This window comes from Ammospiza caudacuta, chromosome 2 (assembly GCF_027887145.1).
Source record: "Ammospiza caudacuta isolate bAmmCau1 chromosome 2, bAmmCau1.pri, whole genome shotgun sequence".
Lineage (NCBI taxonomy): Eukaryota > Metazoa > Chordata > Aves > Passeriformes > Passerellidae > Ammospiza > Ammospiza caudacuta.
Genome location: NC_080594.1, coordinates 96,883,440 through 96,901,182, shown reverse-complemented (window position 1 = coordinate 96,901,182; position 17,743 = coordinate 96,883,440). Strand labels below are relative to the sequence as shown.

General features: G+C 41.2%; 1 protein-coding gene across 1 annotated transcript in view; it reads right to left on the bottom strand.

Annotated features, from left to right (window-relative positions):
- Window positions 1-14,634: 14,634 nt before the first annotated feature.
- IRS2 (insulin receptor substrate 2) overlaps window positions 14,635-17,743 on the bottom strand; it is a 28,250-nt gene continuing 25,141 nt past the window's right edge. Inside the window, exon 2 of the mRNA XM_058825037.1 lies at window positions 14,635-17,065. Within this exon, the coding sequence (XP_058681020.1) occupies window positions 17,061-17,065 (5 nt within the window). The 3' untranslated portion in view covers window positions 14,635-17,060. The remainder of the gene's footprint in view (window positions 17,066-17,743) is intronic.

Sequence of the window (17,743 nt, the reverse complement as noted above, 5' to 3'; positions counted from 1 at the left end):
CTCAAGATGTAAACATAGTCCTCTTTAACATGGAAACCACTTATACAGGTTGTTTGAATTGGCTGACCCTCAGCAAGGGAAGATGATGTTTATATAAATCCCACACTTCATCCCAGATAACAACATAGCAACACCTTAATCCAAATGACATGGGGCCTGATCTTTCAGACTCTTTGTGTGAAGAATTCCTGATTCATCCTCTGCATCAGAAACAGGCTATTCATCTATTTTCAAGTGCATTTGTCTGATGCAAGTAATTACAGTTCTTTATTAGGCAGGTCCATTCCTTGGACATTTTATCAAGATTTCAAAATACCCTAATCTGCATGGTGATGTTGGAAGCACCTCTAGGGATGTACAGCAATCCCTGACACATATCTGACTGTGCCAAGTAAAAAGGAATAGGTATTTCAGGTGGGCTTTCCAGCACTTTACACCTCACACAGTCATTTACAGCCCCAGAGGGCAGGGATTGCAAACTCCCCTTCCAAAGAAGAGAACCTGAATGTCAAATTCAATCATGCTGAACATGGGGAAGTGGACTCTGACTCAGGACCGTATCTAATCTTCAAAGCTTTCAGGTTGGTTTATATACCACAAAGCAGGAGAAACAAACAAACAATACTCCACATATTTTTTCATCTTCATTTTCATGTCATTTTTTAAATTCAGACCTAGGGTCAATGGGCTTAGATTTTTTCCCTCTGAGTAAAAGAAAGAGATCAGCTAAAATTTCTGTAATTTTTCATGTTATGTGAGAATTCAAAAAAACAATAATTATTCCTGTTGGAGTCTTGGCTTTGAGGAGCTTGTTGTTTTCGTTCTTGTGAAAAGTCAAATGATTTTGCTGTCAATGGAAATGACATTTCAAGTGAAAAGCAACTTCTGGTGTAAAAATATCATCAGTTCACTTTTGAATGCAAATCATCCAAATGTTAATATAAGAACTCTGTGCATTTCAAGGTACATTCATGCTTCTTCACCTCCTTCAAAGAGCCTATGCAGAGGGTTAACTTTAAGGGTTTGCTCAAGTGTTTTGCTGCAGAGGAGCGCCTGAGCCCTCGATGCAGAAGGCATTGTTTTGGTGATTTCAGACCTCCAGGCAGGAAGGAAATTGCACATGTGGCATCTTGCAAAGGACAGAAAATAACACTGGCTCTTTCAAAAATGTAAAAGTGTGTTTTTCCTTGGATTCTAAGTGGACAAATCAGTGGTCATTGGCAAAAGCAAGGAAAGAAGAAAAAATTATAGAGAAAATTAACAGCAGAAGAATAGATATTTTCTCCTTATAGACTTTACTGAAATGCTTTCAAACAGATGCCTTTGGATCAAGAATTCCTGAATTATTTTGCAAAACAAAGTAGAACTACAAATGAAAGTGATACTGACAATAAAGGAGATGTTTCCCAACACAAACGTAGGAAAACAAAAGCTTGGGGGAGCAGAAGTGAAGCCGGAAGGAGGGAATAAATGCATTACCCTATAAAAGAAAACAAATAGAAAGAAGTTTATAAAGGGGTGGGAAAGGCTGTAAAGATGGAAAGCACTTTTATTTCCTGATGTTTCACTGATACTTATATGTTCTTAGCATTTCACAACCACAATATTGACCAGTGTGTTTAATAAAAGAACTTGTATTTTTACCCTACTATGCCACTATTTTTGCATATCAATACAAGTGTTTTTCTCCAACCTCAAATATCCATATATTGGTCTTATTTTACAAGGGTAAAGGACAAAAACAGTCTCCCATTGCTATACAGTCCACCTAGAGCTGTCTACAGAATCCCAAGACCATTAGCCTTCTAACACAGCTCCTCCAAACACCTGAGATGCCTGTGCTTCAGCTGAATTGCACCTCTTGCCCATCACTCAGCCTGGTTTTGTTGGGGGCTGTGTGTCACCTACCCTTGGCACTCTTGCCAATGGAGACCCCCTGTGCTGCTTTCTGAAGCCCTTACACAGCCCACAAAACCCATAGTCCCTCCCTAAATCTAGGGTATCTGGATTGATTTTCCTTAAAATTAGGATTTCTGCGTGAGAGATTGTGCAATGTTTGGAAGACTTCAATTTTTGTGCTGAACTGCACATATTTTCACTGAGGACTGCTGGTCATGCTGGACCTTGCTTCATACGTGGTTACCTCACTCAGACACATTGTGCAAACAGCTCTAGTCTAAGTGTGGGGCAAAAGCTGGGCTTGCACACATAAATGAGACTGGTAAAGGTCTCAGACACCCCCACACAAGTACTTGAAAAAGTGTCTTTTGTTGCAGACTGTTCCATTAACCTCATCTGCCTTTTGGATCAGAAGGACTGCAGGAGAGAGCAGCAGCCAGATCGCCTTTCCAAAAGGCAGTCGTCATTCCTATTGCTCTTGGGTGTCTCCTGCTAACTCCACACATGCAGGAACTCCACAGTGTAGGCTTCATGCCTGGAGGGACTCAAGACCCCATCAGTGACTGCTGAAGGGCACTGTTGTCATAGAGACAATAAAGGCTTCCCCCAAAAGAGCAAAATTCTGTCAGTCCCTTGTTTCTCAGTTTGGAGTGCAAGCAAAGGGAAAACCTAACTCAGACAGCAGAGGACTCACTGCAGTCAAGCATTAACATACAAAGTTACAAAAAAAAACCCAGTAAAAAATAAATAGATTTATTGCCTGTATTCCAGGAGCCTGATGGAATGGATGCTGCTTGCCACTGACCAGAGAAAATTCTCAGCCACAATAAAATTTTATTCATGCTTTAACCACTCAGAGACTTTAATTTCACAGACACTTTGGCCCAACATTGAGGCCAAATGAAGCAATCCTATTGCCATTATAGTGCAAGAACTCTATCATTACATTGCAAGGGTTCCATATTACTAGAGTCTTGTACCTCCCTGATGCTTCTTGTTGGCATCTCCTCTAGGGACCACCTCTTCCTTGTCCTCACAGCAGCCAACTGACTACAGTACCCCTCAACCACCCAATCCACTCTTTTATAACACTCTTCTGATTGGCTGCAGGTGTTGCCTGCTAAGATCAGGCCTGCTCCTAATCCTTAATAATTGGTTCAGCTGTAAATCTTTAGGGGGCAAGATTACATTCTATACCACCTTCATTTACCCATACTGTATCCCCCTACACAATCCCATTTTTTTTTTCTGATTCAATATTGCTCTCTCCCTTTTTCTGGCATTCAAAAGGTGCATGTTGCTGCAGTGGACCAGGGTGGGGACCAGACCCACATCTGAGCTATCCAAGCTCCTTTGCCTGGCACAGCTTTCTCTTGGGTGGGTTTCCCTGCCTAGTGTGCTGTGCAGCTGCATAAAACCTCAGGTGGCACCAGGAATTGCATAAGTCCAAGGGGGAAACCCATGGCAGGGTGTTGGAACAAGATGATCGGTAATGTTCCTTCCAATCCAGACCACTCAATGATTCTCAACATGCACAGGGACAAAGAGAATGAAGGCCTGCCTATTCCATGGTAGTGCTGTCTGCTAGTTTAACTTGGCTGGGAATGACTGTGGCACCCGAATCATTCCATTCCTTCTTGCTGTAGCCTCCAAATTCACTGACCTGTTTTGGAAGTACCTCCTCCATATTGACGTGCTGTAAGAGTGTTAAGAGGCTGTTACTTATACAGGATATTTATAAAAGTGAAGGCATAAAGCTTACACAAAGAAAATCTACAGAACATGCAGCATACATGTATTACACAAGTTTATAAATGGGTTTAACTATGTTAATGTTGAGTATCCATTAGATATCCACTAGAACTCAAAAGGATGCATTTTACAAACACTGGATAACAACACATGATCCAAAATGGGAAAGGGACCTAGGTTAGGACACTCACAATCTCTGGCTGAAAAAGACCTAGGGAAAAATAAATGCCAAAAGAATTAATCTGGTTTTAACAAACAGTTTAAATAAATAATGTGTGTTTTTCTCAGCTGAGTTCTGAATAGTTTTTAATAAGGGGAAAAAAACCCAATATTTTTCTGGGACCAAAAAGCAGCAGTCTGCTGACAAGACTACCTGTAGAGTACATGGAAGAAGAGTGAGGAATTAGGCTGTGCTATTTTAAAAGGCTGCTTTCATTGACTGGAACTATTATTGGGCTGCAGCACTTTAATACTAGGAGGGTACTTTACTTTTTTATCAGTTCTGACAACTTTCATATTTCCTAGTACCAGTCAGACCAAATATTAAATCTTTCCTATGTGATGCAGATTGTTCTTCTGTGCTTTTTTCTTTCCCCAGGATGGATTGATCTATTGACAAGAAATTACCTGGATTGGACTGTTTGGATTTACAGATTGCCATTTGAATGACCTTCCTGAACCCACTGGCCATGCTGCTCTGGGTGCAGCCCAGGACACAATTGGCTTTCTGGGCTCTGAGAGCACATTTTTGGTTCATTGACAGCTTTTCCTCTACGTGAACCCCCAACTTCTTCTTTCTCATGGCTGTTTTCAATGACTTCTCCCAGTGTGTGATTGCCCAAACCCAGGTGCAGAGCCTTGCACTAAGTATTTAACATCTCTGTTTTCCAGACAATGGGACTTTCCCAGCAGAGCACTCTGGAATAGACACAAGGAAAGCAGCACCATGAGACCTGCACCTCCAGCACCTTCTCTTCTTCCTGTCTCCTCCTCTTTTCTTTTTTTTTTCTCTCATCCCATGGCTTACTGAACTCCTCCCTTCCAACCTGGCTTTCTGCTTTTCTCCTTTTTCTGGAAACATGGCTTACCTTACCCCCACCAGCCCCTGCATCCCCAAAGCCCTGGTCCTTTTCCAAACTCATCCCCACACAACACTCTCCTGGAATATGGATCAGTGACATGGCTGGGGACAAGCAAGAGCCCTCACTTCCCCATCATGTATCTACACCATGCACGCAGAGGACTGGGACTGTGCAGGCTACATCATCAAGATCAAGAGTGTAAGATCAGAGGGGAAAAGCATGGGGAAAGAGGCATGGAAGGGGAGTCACATGGCTAGCACACCACAGAACAGCTGACTGGTGTTGCAAAAGCTACACATGCATCAGCACCTAATAATTTTGGTACTACTTGATACCACATGTGTTTAGAATTGCAGCAAGCTGCCTAAAAGTGATGTAAATAGGGTATGGGGGGAGAATTGTTCCTCTTGCTGGGAATTTTTCCTGTATTCTAACTGGTTGTTATCTTCCTTGTAATGAGCAAGTAGAGTCGTTGCTGTACAACATAAGGCTGACTATTAACTGACAAGTAGGCACACTAAATCTGCTTCCTGTCCCCTCAGGCAGTGGTCCCTAATTCTTGGCTCAGAGATGACATGTTGAACACCAGATTCCTCTGTGTTACTTGCTGACATCAGGGAAAGCGGAGCACAGCATCAGACATCACTTTTGGTGGGCTGCTTCTTCAGCACATTAGCTCAGGCTTGCAGAAATTGGGGTTCTCGTCTTGTGATTAGACATTGGGCAAAAGACATCAGGAGGAGATGTCTTTTGCCTGACACTCCAGATTTGGGTTATGAATTTTAGACACAGATGAGTTAATTCCCTAAACAATCCAATTGTGGCTAAGAGAGAGATGATCTTAAGGCATGGCTGGATCTGCTCCACATTCAGAAACACTACCCAGGCAGGGCTAACACTCTCATACAGGTCTCCTACACAGAAGAGGAGGAGAAATACCTTTACTGGGTCCCTGCAGCTACCTCTGCTGGGTCATTGGCTCTGTCCTTAAGTGTAATGGGCTACCTCAGGTTCACCTTAGCACACTAACAATGTGCTCCCCTTCCTACTGAGTAACTTTTTAATACCCTGCAATCTCCACACGTCTCTTACTTGTGCTGTGAACTGAGTACCTGCAAGAGCACAGCTTGCCTTGCAAGTTGCCAAGGCTAGCCTGGAAACTCTTCCCTCCTTTTCTCTGCTCCTGTATCCTTTTCTGGGTACGTAAATGTCAGCAGTTGTAACCCACTGTAGGGAGGCATCTGGCAGTGATGGCTGCCACAAAGGAGGAGGCTCTTACTGAAGATGCTCTGCCAGCAGCGTTATGCAGACTCCTCTTCTCAATTCACATTTCTTGGCACCTACACCCCTGTCTGACTGACTTTTAAATGGGCAAAGAGTCAATCCAACAGATGGGCTAAATGGCAGGCAACCAAGATGCTATGAATGTACATTGTCTGGGTGTGGGGAGTCAAATTGCCAGTCAGGGATATCCAAGTTAATGCCCATCACACAGCTATGTGACGACAGCACAGAGATATGCCCCCAATAGCCAAGTTTAAAATGTCTTCAATAACAGCAGCATTCACAGACAGAAAAAATACAATAAATGGGTGTCACAGCTGACCATGCTTGGGAGGAATCCAGGAAGGAATTGTGATGGAGAGATGAGTCCAGAGAGGAATGACTTTGTGAAAGTCACTGTTGCCATCCTCTGCCATGATACCTTCCAGCATCACAGGAGAAGATTTTATACAGCACAAGACAAGCAGCAGAGAAATGTTTTTCTTTTGTCTCAGGAATTCTTTAAAATTAGTACAAAATTCTAATGCATTACATGTTTTTGCTAAATGGCTCAATAAGCTTTTTATGGTATGTGGTGGCCTCTGCATGCATGGTATGAGCAGACCAGCCTAACAAGTCTAGTTACCAAGGAAACAGGTTTTTAAACTTGAAACATAGGTATTCATGATGACAGAGATCTTACAGTTTTTTGGAACATGTCTCTCTTTTGAGGAGTGAATGTGGAAGCTGGCTTTCAAAATCCTCCTTGCTGTGGTCATGAGGCCAGTGGAAAATGTTGCATTGCTGACCCTGATTCACTGGTCTAGCAGAATTGGAAACAGAATATGGAACAAAAGATCATTACACATGATCACTTAATACTTTACCTTAAAAAAAAAAAAAGCAAATGGGAGTGTTAATTAGACAAGGACTTCCTTTCTCCAAGGGAGCAAATCAATCACATTTTTTCCATCCTGAAAGGAGGAGATTTATTTTTTTTTAACATAAATCTTTTAAGCCTCAGTGCTATGTCTTTATAGGAAGAGGAAATTGATCTCAGCTATTCCCTGGCAGAGTGGCACTGAACAGAAAGTGTCTTTCTTTCAGAATGTATTCATTAGTTCCTTCTCTCAATCTGACCTTGAATTCATTTGATTAAATGATTAAAATAATTTCATCCCAAAATGACAGTTTGTAGGACAAACTTAATTAAGCTCCAGGAGAGAGGAATGGAAAAGCTCATGCTACGATTCTTGCTTTGTATGAACTCCTATGCTTAAATAATCACATGAGGACCATTGTAAACCCCTGCAATATATTGGACATCTGGCCTCCCTGATTCCCCTCTATCTGGTGGGCTCTCAGAGCCCAGGCAGCCAAAGGTTACTGCTCCCTACCTGTCTCACTGCCCCAGGCACTGCTCCCTCCCCTAAAAGCAGAATGAAGGGATCAGAGGGAAGGGAGCAGAGTCATTCTTTAGCATCTTCTCATTTCACAGCCCATCAAGAATACACAAAGTGACCACTGAAACCTTGAAAAATCATTTAATGCATGCAGCAAGAAGGGAAGGGACTCTGCTTTTTGTCTTATCATTTAAAAAAGAAAAAGAAAAAAGCTACACACTGTAGAATACATTGTGCAGTGAAAGTTGTGAAATTACTGCTTTCTCACCACTTTGTTTGATGGGCTTGTCTACACTATCAAAAACCCCGAATCTGACTTCTCTACTAAAATAGCATCACCTCTTTTGGCAGTAGTGTAATATTAATGCAGATCAGTATCTTGAGCATTACTTCTTTAAATTTGTCAGGTTATCTTATCCTGGCAGTTTAGAACTATGTGGCTTCATTTGCTAATATTCAGATTGCATCTAGTCCTTTTGCAGGGCCACTGGTGCTGGCAATCCTGGATATGTCACATAAACATACCCTTACTACAAGGCTTGAGAGAAAACTACAGCAGGCTGAGTATGATGCTCAGTTTTAACTAAGGAATTGTATTGACTTCAGTGGGGCTGCATAAAAATAACTGCTAGCCAAACATGGTTCATAAACCTAAAAAATTAAATTAAAAAAAAAAAAAAAAACAAAACAGAAAACCCCCTTTAACCACAAATGGTTCATTTTGCAAACAATTACTTAGCTCACCAATATATTAATGATTAAAACAAGCCTCCCATATTCCCCAGCCAACAGAAAATATAAACAGTACTAGAAAAGCAAAATTGTCTATGCAGGGTAAACGACACACAAATAAATTTGAACAGGAAAAACACATTAATGAATCTTCTTTTAAGAGGTAAACAAAATGCTGGCTTCTCGCCAAGGAGGCGGGCATGGAAATCGGTGGGGGATGCCTGCGAGCAGCAGAGCAGCTGACAAAGCTGTGTCAGTGGGGCAGCACAATGACAGCGGTGCCCAGGCTCTGTCAGTGTGGCAGGGACAATGACAGCAGTGGCCAGGCTCTGTCAGTGGGGCAGCAAAATGGGAGCGGTGGCCAGGCTCTGTCAGTGGGGCAGGGACAATGGGAGCGGTGGCCAGGCTCTGTCAGTGGGGCAGAACAATGCCAGCAGTGGCCAGGCTCTGTCAGTGGGGCAGGGACAATGGGAGCGGTGGCCAGGCTCTGTCAGTGGGGCAGAACAATGCCAGCAGTGGCCAGGCTCTGTCAGTGGGGCAGAACAATGACAGCGGTGGCCAGGCTCTGTCAGTGGGGCAGAACAATGAGAGCAGTGGCCAGGCTCTGTCAGTGAGGCAGGGACAATGCCAGCAGTGCCCAGGCCCTGTCAGTGCGGCAGGGACAATGCCAGCAGTGGCCAGGCTCTGTCAGTGGGGCAGGGACAATGCCAGCAGTGCCCAGGCTCTGTCAGTGGGGCAGGGACAATGCCAGCAGTGGCCAGGCTCTGTCAGTGGGGCAGGGACAATGCCAGCAGTGCCCGTGCCACACACACTGCGAGGGGCGGCCGGGGGGCTGCCCGGGGCACCTCCCTTTGGGGAAGGGTATAAAATACCTGGAGGGTCCTGCTCCTGCCCTCTCACTGGGTAGAGCACGACGGCGAGGCTGAGTTTGATGTTTTGGGGCATTCCCAGGCGGTGTTGGTTGGAGTGGGAGAAACAGGAGCGGGCAGGCGATGCTTCCATCCACAACTCACCCTAAGGGGAAGGTGCATTCATTATTACCCTGCTTCCACACTTACCACCATGGAGGTTTCCTGTTTAATGATGAACACAGCTCTGTACTTAGCTGGAGGGGTTATTTCTTCTCTTGTAAAGCTCCTGAAAAACCTGAAATGCTAAAGGAGATACAAAAAGTCCCACTTTTCTTTTGCTCGTCAGACACATTCCAAAGCCTCCTTCCAGATTAATGTAGTGAGACAGGGGTTCAAATAGAGCTTTGCAGAGCTCTTGCCTTTGCTACATCTCAGTCCCACAGATCAATGTGATGATTTACAGACACACAAAGAGATGGGCACAGACCATAGTTCAGGCTCTGAGGCAGGAAGATGAAGTTTGGTGGCTGACAAAAGTTGCTGGGTCATTTGAATTATCATTCAGGGAACATTCAGAGATATCACCCTGTAGATCCTCTGTGCTTGAGGACAAGTAAAATAGTCACCCACTCATTAGCAAAACAGGACAAGCAAGCAACCAACCAACCAACCACCAACCAACCAACCAACCAACCAACCAACCAACCAACCAACAAATGTCCTCCAAATACACCGAAATCTGACAAACTCTATTTGAACACACACAAAGCATGAGATTTCTTGAGCAGTAACAAGTATAATTAGGCCTTTGTCAAGAGTATCTGTTGATATTCTTGTGCTGCTGCTGCATAAGAGGAGAACCAGAGCATTCTTCTGAACAGTGAGGGAGAACTCCACACACAGAGTGATGGTGCACCTCAAACTGAGATGGTATATTCTGTTTTATATATCAAATTGAGGACAATCAGAGTGTAGAACAACAGAATTTCTGAACGTATAATTTGTCACAGGACAGGAAGTCCAATGGCTGGAAAACTTAAAGATAAGTCCAAGCATAAATGGGGTTCTTCTGTCCATGGCCCCTGGATGTTTCCCCTGATCTGCATGCCTGTAAATGAAGAGCAAACATCATGGAAATAACCTGGCAATGGTGCACTCCAGGTACATCATGTAAGTGTGATTGTCCAACAACAAAAGAGCAAGTTTTCAAAATGAAAAGTATGCTGTCTTGAATTTTTTTTTTTTTTGTGGTGCCTCCTCTCTGGTTTTGAAGGCAATGGACTACAGCTGCCAAATTAGAAATTTCCTTTGGTTTTTATTCCATTAGAACAGAAAAATCCTGGGGACTGTTACTATCTGAGATATACAGGCAGAGTCAGTAAAAAAATTCAATGTTTATACAGTGAAAGTCTTTCCTGTGAAATAGAAAAACCATTATTTGACTAAAATAACACAGAACCCAGCACTGGGATATTAAACATGATGCATCACAGGTAAAGAAGGAAAACAATACTCCTCTTCTGTCAAGTTTGTTACTAAGAAAAGACTCTAACCAAAGTAGAAACACTTTAATATTTGTTCTTAGATAAATAAGATTAACATTTAACCTTTACTTTTATGAAACCTTTAGAGAAACATTCATTTATCTGCAGCTGAAATAAATACTGGATTGCTTTATTGATTCATTGGCTAAAGGCATAGACTAGTTGTGAAAATTCCACTCTGCTTCCATTGACACACTGTACCAGAATTAAAAAAAAGTCACTTAAAAGCAGTTTAGCCTTGAGAAAATGGGCAGTCATTGTGACGTTTGGCCTTCTAGGAGAGAAAATATCTTTCATGTATCCCACTTAAGAATTAAGATATTTACATGGAACAGCTTGATAGACATGACAAATAACTGACTATAATTACATTTCCTGAAGTACTGCTCAAAGGCAATCTTACATCACAATGCAGAACAGCCTTTAGAGGACATAAGGTTTAAAAAAAAAGTATCAGAAATATATAAACAACCTCCCAAATGACTCTGAATTAGAGCTACAGCTGCCGTAAATCACCATGAATGCAGTGGTGGCATATTCCTAATCAGTGGCCACTGGGACCAGGGCTCCAGAGTTTATCTTAGTGCAACAGCTTGTGGTATTTAAACTACAATTTGGCAGCAGTAAAAGGGCAGCTGGTGGTCACGTTGTAGCTGACCAGTGTGAACTTATTCCCCAGTGTCTGTGTCGTCACAACACCAAGTGTGAGATAATTTAAGGCAATCACTGCTCCATAGGGAAGGGGTAAATACCTCATAGTTACCTCTGGACTGGATTAAATGAAATAACAGATATGGCAACATTATTGCCTTGTATTCCTTATTTCTCCTTTATCTAGGTAGCTTGTTCAAGTCTATACTCATGTACATGAACCATGACACCTTTACCTATGTTTGTCACACAGCTCAAGTAAAGGCATAACACATCCCCTGTCCCTGCCCTTTCTTGTCCTTTTGCAGGATGGTCCTCTCTCTTCAACATCTGCATCTAAATCAGCTAAATTGCCAGTAAAGAGCCACTGATACAGAAATTATTTTTTCCCCCAGGAGTAACTCTCTGTCAAATACAGTTGTAATATACTGTTGCATCAGATAATTAGACTATGCCTCGGAGACCTTATAGGGGGTACCAGAACACCTTTTCACAGTCATTTAGTGTACTTGTTCAAAAAGCCATTATGCCTTGGTGAAAGGAATCTTTTAAAAGTAATTAGGAGCATAAGAACATATATTAACTCTACACTTTTAAGGTCAGACTTTTACACAATAATATTCTAGCAGAGATATAGTTAGTTCATCCCTTATAAGTTTCATCAATTGATCTATTTTGAACTACACACACACTTCAGTTCACTTTCTGTGGGGAGAAATCTAAATCATATTACAAGGTCTGCACCCTTTTGCTTGAGCAAAATTTCTACGTTGAAGTTTGTCTGAGGTAGAACAGTAGGCCTGGATGTTCAGCTCTGCAACATAGCTTATTCACACCAATGAATGAATTGTTCTGTACACCCACATTTTCAGAGAGGATCATTATTTAATGAGAAAGAAAGCTACTTTAATGAGCAGTAGCAGAAGTTTTAAAGGTTGAGGCAGAATAATATAGTAGTGCTTAACTGCTGTCATGTGTGAGGTAAATTGAACTGGTCCATCCGCAGAAAGCATGTTTCCAACTAAGGAAATCCTGTTCCTTTATCTAGTCCCTCCTTGAATTCATGTTAATGGATGTTTCAAGGTGTGTCTAATTCCACCTTTTGCCTCCTCCATTTGAGACATGTAAACATAGCCTGATGTTTACATCCTCTTCTTATGCAAGAGCTTGTATTTTAGCCCTAGTGCTCCTCACCTTCTAGAGGCACCTTCTACATTGACACTTACTGATGCAGTTTTACAATTGTATTTATTACTCACTTTTAACAAAGGGGGAAAGAGAACATGAAAAGAGTGAATACAAGGAGGCCCTGTGAAGAAATACTGAAGATCAAGTGGACTTTTCAAAAACCTTTGGCAGCCATTTATTCAACACATGACACTATGTTGCCTAATAAAATGAAAAAAAATTAGGCCATAGCTCATGTGAAGCAATGTTATGTGCCACATTCATCCCACAAGCCATGGTTTCCCCATCCCTACATTGAACATTATAAAATATATGTTTAGTCTGATAAATAGATAGGATACATTACAATGATAAACTTAAAAAAAATTTTAAAAAAAGCCCAACTGGCATCTTTTCAAAAATGAATGATGATATTTTCTATCCCCATTACTTTTTTAATCTCTGCAAGAGCTGGCTGAAGCTGAAGTTTCTCAAGGTGGAAAAGCCATCTGGGAAAGACTGAAGCTGTAGAAATATACTAAAAGATTTGGTCAGTTATTTACCTCCCACAGAGCATTAATGCTTGCACCTCCAGCCAAATTTGTTTCCTTTATGCTATTCAGCAATGGCTCTCCTAAAAGCAAACCCCAGAACACTCAGAGATTACTTTAGAATGAGTGCAGCAAGGACCTAAACCCTTTTGTATTCCCATGGTGTTTGAGAAAGGAAAGCAAGCTGGGATGACACCTGGACATGTATCAACCCTTGTCTGAACCATGTACCACAAAGAGTAAATGCAGGTTCTCAAGGAGGCTGGAAGCCATGGACCCCTTTATCCTGGAGAAGTACAGTCACATCTTCTTCTGTTTCAAAGCATCCTACACACATTAAACTAAGGAAACAAATATCCAAAGGTTTATTTTCTGCTTATCAGAAATTGTACCTTCCAGAGAATCTAATACTGGATTTCCAGATGTCTTAGCAAAGACATTGTACTCCTATGGTATTATAAGGTACCACTCTCATACCCTGTTGACAGCAGAAAATTGAGGAAGTTCTTTTGGGTAGCTGTATTTCTCCAGAGCAATTTCAAAGACTGAAACAATTGCTTTTTCTTGCCAAGAATGTAGGCACCATGAAACTCAGAGTGTCCCATTTTCTCTCCCCTAGGAAAGCCTACAGACAAGAAGGTCAGGACATACAAGAGAAGGAACTGAACATTCTCTCTTGGGGAGCATTTACATTTATTTCTGCGCTTTGTGGCTTTTATGGACACTCCAGCAGCCACAGGACGCTCCTACTGCTGCAAGAAAGAGAACTGCTCTTTTCCATTCAAGCCACTTTCAGAGTAAGGCACTCACCACAGTGAGCCAGGTTTTGCCCTTTAAAGGCCAAGGTGTACAAGTATGGTCCCTGAACCATCCCCAAAACATCAGGCAACCATGAAAGTACCAGCCCCTTAGTGGCAGATGTGGCCAGAAGAATGTAACACACATACAAAACATAATATAGCATACATATCCCAAGGCAGGACTTCACCTCAAATGAGTTTAAACATGAAAGACCGTGAGATCCTGTCCCCTCCTTGCACCAGCAGGCCTTGCATCTGATCAAAGATATGTCACTGAAACACTCTTGAGCTTAAGCAAAGGAGTTCTTACCAACACTGCTGCATAACAGACATCAAGCTTTTTATGAAGCTACTATTGATGTCCCCTGCCCTCATTGCCACATGCCCTGTCAGGTGCCTGACCCACACCCATCGCTTTCCTGGGTGCAAGATCACTGAAAACGCATCTCCTGTCAGGTGTGAGAGACATTCCTACTGAGCAGGTCAGGCTGCAGTGACCCCGTGGTGTCTCAGACTGCAGCCCAGGTTCCCTACACACAAACCAGCAGCAGGAGATAACTCCAAACTCTCCTTGTACTTCCCACTCTCCTTGTACCAGCAGAGGTGACTACACTTGTATAGGGCAAGCCTGTTCTCACTACATAGGCTGCCAGAAGGACTCCCACAATCTTCCACTCACTTTTAAAACTGGAAATAAAAATTGAGATGATTTCTGCTCCTAGTTATTTCCTCAAATACATAAACTTGACTTTTATAAAACCAATTGTTTTATACTTAAATAAGATTTAAAATGATTCCATGATGTTTCAGGAATTAAAAGCAAAACAAGTATGTGCAGTGCAGTAAGATTTATTTACAGAAAGCATGTTTCCATTCAAAAGAGGGAAAAACTGATTTTATGTAAACAACCAGAAAAAACCACTTCACCCCTAGAGAAAATAGGCACACAAATACTTTACTCCTTTCATAAATAATGTATTTTATTGCATATGGCTATTAAGGAGAGCATCCATGAACAATACAGACTAAATACAATACACTACTCTAGTTCCATTTATTCTGGTCTCCAGCAGCATCACATTTATCCTTATATACAGCGTGTACATTGGAAGACACAGCAAGATAAGTTAAGTCTCTTGTCATATCACAATAGCAAGAAATATATTTAACATCTTGATATCCAGAAACAATACGTACCCAAAAAGAAAACACTGCTTAATAACTGTTAAGGTTATATAGCAAAAAATATTTTAAATTTAAGGTAAGTCAGGCAAAATGTACAAAGACCCAATATACATTGTGAAGTTTTAGCAAACATAACATTTATACATTTTGGTTCCATTCTGTAAACTAAATTAAGAATGTAAGTATTGCATATGCCTTTGTGAAATATACAGGATAGAGAATATTTTATGATTTTGTCAAGTTGGTTGTTTTTTTAAGTTGTTGTATGCAGTTTAGCCATTTGTTTTAGTGGCATGATTTCTTAATTGATTCAGAGGGATATCTGAAAATAGAGGCATTCAAAACACTGAATTCAGCAGGTACCACACTCAGTGCTGGTTGGGGGTGGAGAGGGGTCAGACAGAAAATGTCAAAGGTATGCAGGATTTTTTAGTTCCAGACTTGAACAAGCAGCATTTTAGAATGTCTTAGAACCATTTACAGCATTAGTATTAGAGAAAAACTCAATCAGATCAGATATTTAAGTTGATTTTAGATCTAACATTTTATTAACCTAAGCATTGCTGTGATTTAAGACCCCAAAAATTACACTGAAAAATAAAGTGTGCCATGGAGTAGGGAAGGAATTAGTTTACATTCATCTTTGTCTTGTAATACAATCCTCAGTTCTAAAAATTCAGCATGTAAGCAGGAAGACTGCATTGCCATTCGTTGTATTTGTAAGACATTGACTCTTGTCTTCCTCAGAAAAAAAAATCCCAAAAGAAGATAATGCATTGTCAAAAGTGAAGTACAGGTTCCACTAAGCACAATGATTAAAGAAAAAAAAAATGAAAGAGCCTCACATAACTCATAACTTAGTAATAGTTACATGTCTATCAGAGCAGGCACTGGTGGGGTACCCTTAAAATGTACACAAACACTTCAAGCAAAGGAGAAACAAGGTGGCATGACATTCTGCTAGTCTGGTGCAACAGCTGGATGCGACTTTTGTGACAGTTGCTGCCACACCACTCAGATTTTCAGGCCACTGGAAATGTGATGCACAGCTAACCTTGAAAAGAACTCAGGATAAGTGACTGCAATGGTTCGTCTTCCCTGCAGTAGTGCCTGCAGCTACAATGGTGCTTTCTTGGTAAAAGGCAAATATCAGGACTCTATAGATGGCAAGATAATACTGTGTTAACATTAGCTCTTGAATCTGCCTGATACCCATTATCATCCCTGCATTCCTAGCATGCTTATGTGGATTTTTGGTTACAAGAAATGCAGCTAAGAACAGTTAGCTGAAAAAAGTGAGCTTGTAAATAGAAGAAAAGGCTTTTGCAATCTGAAGTACCTACATAAACACCTACATAGAGAGGATTAAACAAGTGTGTCAAAGGTACAGAGATGCCCCTAATACAGGTTGATGTTTTTAACTTATGTTACTTCAGTTACACATTTTATACTTTTTAACTACTCTGAATCCTCTGTCCAAGTCTGATTCACAGAGTTTCATCCCATTTTAGACTTTTCAGTGCCCTGTTTTAGGCTTTGACTGAGAAGTAAACCCTGGGGCTAGTGATTCAAAACCCAGCAGCAGCAGCAGCAGCTGTACAAGCTGCAAGTTCAGTAAGGCTGGCGACCGTTCTTGAGAGACTCAGCACAGAGATAAAGGAGTTCCTGTCCACACCAACTCTGCAAATCCGGCTTTACTTTGAACTGAGGTAGTACTGTCGTAGGCTTGAAATTATGCCAGTAAATACCAGATCTTGCTGCTTCAGCAGGTGTTACAGAATCCCCTAATATGCCAGAGAAGAAAAACAGTTTGTCTTTGAAGAAAAAGAAAATGAAGGCATTGGCCATTAGTTAAAGAGGCCGGCAGAAAAGTTCCTATGACTTGAAGAGCATCTCCAACTTCTGTCGAAACAGCAGCAAAATGATAACACAGATGCCATGACAGGTAATGAGTTAGGCAGGTTGCCTTCCCTTCCTCCCAGATTTGTTGTATGGTTTAGCCCACAACAATTATGCAACTGTTAGGGCCAACACTAACAACAATAAAAAGTAAACGTTAAGCAGCTTCAGTTCCCAAAAACAGAAACCAAAATAACAAATAAACAAAAAGGTATATGCCGAGCAGCTTCTTTGAATGTTGTACTCTGTTGTTTGAGGTCATGATGAGAAAACTAATTCCTTCACTCTGAAAAGAAAAATGAAAAAAAGTCAATCAAAACTGCAAAAATTTCTTCATAGATATGATACAGACAACACAAAAAGTACCATAGAGGGATGATTCAGAATGGGTTTTCATGTTGAAAAAAAAGCAGCTGTTCAATAATTGTTTTAATATTTGTATATACCACAAGGGATTGCAAAGGCAATAAATAATTCCCCAACCCAACATCACTCCCTTTTTTAAGAACCTTTCAGCTAAGGCTCTTCAGGTCAGCAAACTGCAGGACACAGAATGGGTTGGAAAATCCAACACAAAATCCCCCCCACTCAAGTTGTGACCATCAGAGTTTTTTGCATCAGTGAAAAGGCAAAGGGGTTGGAGAAAATAGGTACAAGCTTCACTCTTTTTTTTTGTCAGCTGGATACTGCAAAAAGCTTTCTACATCCAGACATTAAAAACAAGTTTGAGAAAAAACAAGTTATCTTGTCTTTAGGGAAGAAGTCTACTAAAAACATAAGCAAAGTATAGGAAGAACCTTCTTTTAATTTAGTTATTTGATTTAGTAAACAACTATTATTCCAGAAGTAAAAAAATGAATAGTTATGCAAAAGGAAAGAGGCTTCTCCCAATTACTGACTACAAAGCTGCTTTAAACAGTCAAGGTGAATTATGCAGTAAAACAGAAACTGATTACAATGAGAC